This window comes from Bos javanicus, chromosome 17 (assembly GCF_032452875.1).
Source record: "Bos javanicus breed banteng chromosome 17, ARS-OSU_banteng_1.0, whole genome shotgun sequence".
NCBI lineage: Eukaryota > Metazoa > Chordata > Mammalia > Artiodactyla > Bovidae > Bos > Bos javanicus.
Window position 1 is genome coordinate 9,477,453 of NC_083884.1, and position 8,169 is coordinate 9,485,621.

Consider the following 8,169-nt stretch of genomic DNA (forward strand, 5'->3'; position numbering starts at 1 on the left):
TTCTGTTTCCTTTATAAGAATTCCTAATTTTTCAGTTTGTTTCAAGGATTTTTACAATTGCTTTACATGTTTTTATAATGGCTGCTTTCAAGTCCTTACCAGATAATCCTAGTATCCAATTCACTATGTTGGCAACAATTGGTAATCACATTCATCTTGTGAATTCCTGATTCTTGGTCTGATGGGAGATTTTCACTAGAATGCTGGACATTTTGGCTATTAGGTTAGAAGTCTCTGGGACCTATTTAGATCTTTTATTATAAGAGATTGCCATGGTGTTTAGGTTCAGCAAGCAGATCCTGACCTACATTTATAGTCTGTGGTTCCAACAATATCATCTCCAGAAGCTTTGAAGTGCTATTTTGATCTGCTTGATTTATTTAATACTATGAGGATGACACTAGTCTCTGAGGGTGCTGCTTGAGGAGACAGGAGGAGCTCTTGAGGGCTGGGCTAGACACTGGTGCCACTAGGTAGGGGAAGAGAGTCTCTAGTTCACAGAGATTAAATAGGCTTCCAGTCTGCTTGTGATGGGATCAACTTTTGAGGCTGCCTAGCAGCCCCAGGTCTCTTGGTAGTGAAGAGGAGTCTCAGGTCAGGAAAGCAGATAAAAAGTTTTCATGGGCTGAGAACTAGTTGTGGATCATCCTGGTTGATACCCCACTGGTCTCCTGGTGTCTCAGTGGGACAGGAAGGATGTGTAATAATGTTTTAACTACTTTCTAAATCAGTGACATTTTGTTTAAAAAAAAAAAAAAGGTCATTTAGAAGTTTATTTTTTCCAAAAGAAAACTACTGTTTCTCAAGGTCAAGGGGTCCCCCACTTTTTTCTGTAAATGTTATGATAGTAAATATTTTGTTTTTACAGACAATAAAGTTTTTCTTACAACTACTCATCTTTACCATTTTAGCAAAAGCAACCATATATAATGTATAAAAAAATAGATGTGTGTCAATAAGACTTTACTTGGAAAAACAAGCAACTGGCCAACTTTGGTTTGATGAAATAAAAATTCACATTTTAAGGCAAGACAAGAAAAATGTACACATAAAACCCATTCTCTCACCTTTGACCTCCTCCCTCCCCTATAGCGTGCACTATGTATCTGCATTATGCGTCAACAAGACCTCCCCAGTGGCAGAAGTATCTGTTTTACCACAAAGATCAATATTTCTTCTTCCGGCACCAGCCATGTTACACCTCACAAGATAACATTCCTTTCTCAATCCTGTAAATAGCCACAATGATCTACCACTCATCTTGTACATGCAGATATTTTTAGTGAGCTTTATGTTTAGTGCCAACATATCATTTCCTTTCAGTTTAGTTCAGTTCAGTCGCTCAGTCATGTCCAACTCTTTGTGACCCCATGGACTGCAGCACACCAAGCTTCTCTGTCCATAACCAACTCCTGGAGCTTACTCAAACTCATGTCCATCGAGTCAGTGATGCCATCTAACCATCTCATCCTCTGTCATCCATTTCTCTTCCCTCCTTCAATCTTTCCCAGCATCAGGGTCTTTTCCAGTGAGTTAGTTCTTCACATCAGGTGGACAAAGTATTGGAATCTCAGCTTCAGCATCAGTTCTTCCAATGAATATTCAGGACTGATTTCCTGTAGGATTTCCTTTGAAGACAGCATTTCCTTTGAAGACAGTAACTGGTACAAACAGATGGTTGGACAACCTGGGGGAGATACTGGTTGTATGTAATAGATGCAACCTGATAGAAGTTCAAGGAGATCCAACCACTCCATTCTAAAGGAGATCAGTCCTGGGTGTTCTTTGGAAGGAATGATGCTAAAGCTGAAACTCCAGTACTTTGGCCACCTCATGTGAAGAGTTGACTCATTGGAAAAGACTCTGATGCTGGGAGGGATTGGGGGCAGGAGAAGAAGGGGATGACAGAGGATGAGATGGCTGGATGGCATCACTGACTCGATGGACGTGGGTTTGAGTGAACTCTGGGAGTTGGTGATGGACAGGGAGGCCTGGCATTCTGCAATTTATAGGGTCACAAAGAGTTGGACACAACTGAGCAACTGAACTGAACTGAACTGAATAGAAGTTCTTGGCTTAATAGTCTCTTATGGCCTTATTAACGTTACTAACTATATTACTTTTTTTTTTTTTGCCTGTTTTCAAGATTATTGTTTTTTGCATCAATAAATGTATTGATTGAATCTCAGATGAAATAAATGATAAGGTAACTTGAAACAATTGACCAAATATATAGTTCTATAACATCAATAAGTGTAATAGCACAACTCTAGATATGGGAAGAAGCAACAAGACAGAAACTTTTTCTGGAAAGTAACAGACTAGTAAGACAGGTGACCTTTGCCAACAAAGGTCCATCTAGTCAAAGCTATGATTTTTCTGCTAGTCATGTATGGATGTGAGAGATAAAGAAAGCTGAGCACCGAAGAATTGATGCTTTTGAACTTGGTGTTGGAGAAGACTCTTGAGAGTCCCTTGGACTGCAAGGAGAGCCAACTGGTCCATCCTAAAGGAGATCAGTCCTGGGTTTTCATTGGAAGGACTGATGCTGAAGCTGAAACTCTAATACTTTGGCCACCTAATGCAAAGAACTGACTCATTGGAAAAGACCCTGATGCTGGGAAAGATTGAAGGCCGGAGGAGAAGGGGATGACAGAGGATGAGATGGTTGTATGACATCAACGACTCAATGGACATGAGTTTGAGTAAATTCTGGGAGTTGGTGATGGACAGGGAGGCCTGGCATGCTGCTGTCCATGGGGTTGCAAAGAGCTAGACACCATTGAGCAACTGAACTGCACTGAACTGAAGACAGGTGGCCCAGAGGATTTTGGTTGCTGTTAACAGGGTCTAGTCCAGTAACTGCACACTGAGTGGTCTATCACCAAAATTCTCCCTGGGAATGAGCATTCCTAGCCCCGTGGGACAAATCAGTCATGAAATGTATCCAAAACCTTGGTGAAAATTGAGACTGCAAGGGAGGGGATCCTAAAACAAAGAATGTTGCCCATCATCCAGTTCTACAAGAATCAAGTCATTGGCCACTGTGGGAGCTGACCACAATACACCCAGAAAGGAATTCAAAGTGAAGATCAGGATGAGGCACCCTGTGCGCTGGAAAAAGTGGCAAAACTGGTTCTCAGATAGTTATTTTCAGGAGAAAATGTTTTTAATGAAATTCTTGCACCTTCCCATGTTTAGAAAAGCACTAAAGTCATTAAATAAGATGTCTGTTGCCTGCATCAAGCAGCAACCTCCTGTGCAGATGTATGTTTGACTGTATGTACCTCTTTTGTTAAAATCACATATATACTGACCTTCCCCCTTATTTATTTGTAACAGTTCTCAGAGCTTTCCAAGAGACTGTCTTCCAGGCTACAATCCTCAGTGTGGCTTGAAAAAAAATTTTCTATTTCTTTTTTAGACTACTGATCAATATTTTGTCAATAGGCTCACAGCCTACAGTTTACAGAACTTGCTCAAAGTTTTAAAGCTTATTTCATAAAGTAATACAAGTAGTTTCTCATAAGTCATTTTAAATGTCTTTTGTTATGGCTATCATTTTGTAATTTCTCCCTTTTGCTCTTACATTATACAATGACTTGCCCATTTTGCTGAGGTTATTTAATAATTCTACTTCTTTCATGACTCCATGGATTGTAGTCTGCCGGACTCCTCTGTCCCTGGAATTCTCCAGGCAAGAATACTGGAGTGGACAGTCATTCTCGTCTCCAGGGGATCTTCTCGACCCAGGGATCAAACCTAGGTCCCCACCATTGTGGGCAGATTCTTTACTGTCTAAGCCACCAGAGAAGTCTCTTTAATTCAGCAACTTTGTTTTTGTCTTCATTAATTCTTTTCCACTTTGTTTTGCTTTTTGTTTGTGAGTTTGCTTTCCTTTTTTCTAAGATTTTGAGGTGGGTTGTTCACATTGCTATTTAGGTAATAGCTAATTCTATAAATTTTCTCTAATAATGTCTTTGTTTCCCGAAGATTCATATATGTCACACTTTAAATCATAATTTTAATGAAATTTTGTAATTTAATTTTTCACTTCCCATTAGTTGCTTTATAGGATTTTCAAAATCTAAATAGAAGCAATTTGGGGTTATATTATTTTGTTGTTAGTTTTTAGTTTTTGTTTACTATGGTCTAAAATATTGTTTATATTATTCCTAGTATTTGGAATTTATTGAGTTCTTTTTCTGTACATCTACAGTCAACTTTCATAAATGTCCCATGTGTACTTCATAGAAAGCGCTTCTTCCATTATTGGGATTGATTTTGGTATGAATTGCTAAGATCTACTTTATTGAATACACTGCTTTTCTATAGCCTTACCAATATCTTGTCCAGTTGGCTTGACTTAGGTTTAGAGAAGGGTCTCAAAGATTTCCCTATTGGCATAGTTTCTGCTTTATGAAAGTTGGTATATGCTATTGGATACATTGTAGCCAATAGTACTATAAAGTTTCATCTTGTATTTTTTAATGCATTGTCCTTAGATATCTAGTGTTAAACATAGTGTTCAATTTGTAATTTGTTTTTTTTTTTTAATTTTATTTTATTTTTAAACTTTACAATATTGTATTAGTTTTGCCAAATATCGAAATGAATCTGCCGCAGGTATACCTGTGTTCCCCATCCTGAACCCTCCTCCCTCCTCCCTCCCCATACCCTCACTCTGGGTCATCCCAGTGCACCAGCCCCAAGCATCCAGTATCGTGCATCGAACCTGGACTGGTGACTCGTTCCATATATGATATTATACGTATTTCAATGCCATTCTCCCAAATCTCCCCACCTTCTCCCTCTCCCTCTCCCACAGAGTCCATAAGACTGACCTATACATCAGTGTCTCTTTTGCTGTCTCGTACACAGGGTTATTGTTATTAGTCTGTATTTTAATTTAATAGTTATTTAGCATATTTTAATTTATTGACATGATTAATACATCAATATGTTTTGCCTTAGTTCCATTACATACATAAATAAATAGGTATATATATATGCATACATAAACACACTAAACTTGAACCTTATAATATGTATTACTATCTTTTTATACTACCCTTAATTTTATTTTGGCTATTGTTTATTGATTCCCCACTGTGGGCTATATTGAAATTAGCTAGTGACCTTTCCTTCTCCCTTACCTTTTTGCACAATATCCTACATGGAGTAATACATTTTTACTCCCAGTTAATACCCATAAAGCAATCGCAAGTTTATTCTTTTTTTCATAAATTCTCCCTAGTCTCTTCTCATTTTTGATCATTTTCCCATGTCTATATTGGCAGAAAGCATAAGCATTACAGTCAATGTCTTTCTAATCTTTTGGATAGCTGAAGCTCATTCTTTAACAAATTATTCAGATAAAGCTCATAGGAAAAATATTTTATGAATTACTACAGGTTCATAACTATTTGTTTGCAGTCTTTATGTTGACAGTTTCTCTACATAAGAAATGTGGCTAACATTTTCTTTCTTTAGAGATGGGGGTTTGATCCCTGGATCAGGAAGATCCCCTGGAGGAGGAAATGGGAATCCACTCCAGTAATCTTGCCTGGAGAATCCCATAGACAGAGGAGCCTGGTGAGCTACAGATTATGGGATCACAAACAAGTTGGACATGACTGAACAATGAGATAGCAACAACAGCAAAACGTTACTCTATCTATAAAGTTTTGCTGTTGAAAACTCCGATGACAATATAAGTATATTTTGTTTCCTTGACATATTTTTCATATAAGGACTCTTATGATAAACATGTTGAACCTTGTCTATGAACCTCTATATCACTACTTCAGTGAACACATTAATGATAAGAAAGCAAAACAGCTTTCTTTCTGATATGGAGAAAGCTTTAGTGGTCTGGATAGGACAAACCAGCCACAACATTCCCATAAGCCAAAGATCATACAGAGCAAGACCCTCACTCTTTAATTCCGTGAAGGTTGAGAGAGGCGAGAAAGCTGCAGAAGAAAAGTTTGAAGCTTACAGGGGTTGGTTCATGAGGTTCAAGGAAACATACCAAGTCTATAACATAGAAATGCAAGGTGAAGCAGCAAGTGTTGACATAGAAATTGCAGCAAGTTATCTGGATGATCTAGTTACGATAATTAATAAGGGTGGATATACCAAAGAACAGATTCTCACTGTAAACAAAATAGCCTTTATGAGAAGAAGATGCTGTCAAGAATATGTTGATGTCAAGAGAGAAGAAGTTGAGCCTGACTTCACAGCATCAAAGGACAAGCTCTTTAGAGTGGAACAACAAAGCCGGGATGACAATACACCTATTTACAACACAGTTTACTTAATATTTTAAGCCCATTGTTGAGACATACTGCTCTGAATAAAAGATTCCTTTCAAAACATTACTGCTCATTGACAACGCATCTAGTCACTCAAGAGCTCTGATGGAGATAGACAATGAAATTAATGTAGTTTTCATGCCTGTTAATGTAACGCTTATTTTGCAGCCCCTGGATTAAGGAGCAATTTCAATGTTAAAGTCTTATTAGTTAAGAAATATGTTTTGTAAAACTATAGCTGCCATAGATAGTGATTTCTCTGATGGATCTGGGCAAAGTCAATTGAAAACCCCTGAAAGGATTTACTATTCTACATGTCATTAAAAACATTCGATATTCATGGTAAAAGGTCAAAACATCACCATTAAAAGGAGTATGGAAAAAGTTGATTTCAGCCCTCATGGATGACTTTGAGGGGTTTAAGCCTTCAGTAGAGGAAGTAACTGAAGACCTGGTGGAAATGGCAAAAGGATTAAAATTAGAAATGGGGCCTGATGATTTGACTGGCTTGCTGCCTTTTCATGGTAAAACTTGAATGAGCAGGAGTTGCTTCTTATAAATGAACAAAGAAAGTGGTTTCTTATGATAGAAACTATTCCTGGTGAAGATGCTATACAGATTGTTGAAATGACAACAAAGGATTTATAATATTACATAAACTTAGTTGAGAAAACAATGAGAGGGTTTGAAAGGATTAACTCCAATTTTGAAAGAAATTCTACTGAGAGCAAAATGCTATCAAACAGCATTGTATACTACAGAGAAATTGTAAAAAGAAGAGTCAATTGATGTGATAAATTTCATTGTTGTCTTGTTTTAAGAAACTGCCACAACCCACCCCAACCTTCATTCAGTACCACCACCTTGATTAGTCAGCAGCCATCAACACCCAGATAAGACCCTCCACCAGCAAAAAGATTAGCAATCGCTGAAGGCTCTGAGGATGGTTATATATTTTTATATCCTGGTAATATATTTTTAATTAAGGTTTGTGCATTTTTATATATTAATATAACCTTATTTACACACCTAATATAGTATACTAAACATAACTTTTATATATACTGGAAAACCAAAATATTTGTGTTACTTGCCTTATTGTGGCAGCCTTGATTTGAACCAGCATTATCTCCAAGGTATGCCTGTATATGGATCCTTGGTTTTGTTATAGTCATTGCTTTGTTTATTTTAATGGGTAATAAAAAAGATCCAAGATCTATGCCACCTGGAGTGGCATCTTCCATATTTCCTCTAGCTTTTAAGGATATCAGCAGATCCAGGTACAGCAAGTCCAAATTCCCTTTAAGCAATACACAATAGCTCTGTTGTAGATACAGGCAGAGGTGAGGAAGAAGAATATTTGTTGCTGTGGAGCTTCTATGTCTTCAACCCAGTCTCTTTCCTTTAAGGGAGGCATAGTAAGAGAGGAGGGCAAGACTAGACAACCATGGAGAGACACAAAGTTCATTCAGAAAGACCACTTATCTGGCACAACCTTCCCTTTTTTCCCACCAAAGCCATTCTTGACCTAGCTCATAGCTTGTTTTCATTCATCAATTAATTTATTAATTGTTTATTTACTCAGATATTTATAATGTAACATTTATAATATTATAACCTACTGCCCAGCTGCTAGGTTCACTCCAAGAGGTAAAAAGATGGCTGAAACCTAGACCCTATTAAATATCTTGAGTCTGGGCTGGAAGCCAAAATGATTCTACAAATAACTGTAACAGAAATGCTAAAATGGCATGTCCTCAGAAAATGGGGCTGAGGAGTCAGAAAAGGGCCAAAGGAAATAACCAAATAGAATTTTCCCTTCTACTTCATTTCCACCTGAATAGTGTATCCT

The 8,169-nt window shown here is 37.6% G+C and overlaps 1 protein-coding gene across 1 annotated transcript; it reads left to right on the top strand.

The window, feature by feature from the left end:
- The first annotated feature begins 5,503 nt into the window (after positions 1-5,503).
- LOC133228442 (tigger transposable element-derived protein 1-like) lies at positions 5,504-6,571 on the top strand. The gene has a single exon (XM_061383868.1). It carries the CDS (start codon positions 5,786-5,788, stop codon positions 6,329-6,331), a length of 546 nt encoding a protein of 181 aa, XP_061239852.1. The 5' UTR covers positions 5,504-5,785; the 3' UTR covers positions 6,332-6,571.
- The last annotated feature ends 1,598 nt before the right edge of the window (positions 6,572-8,169 follow it).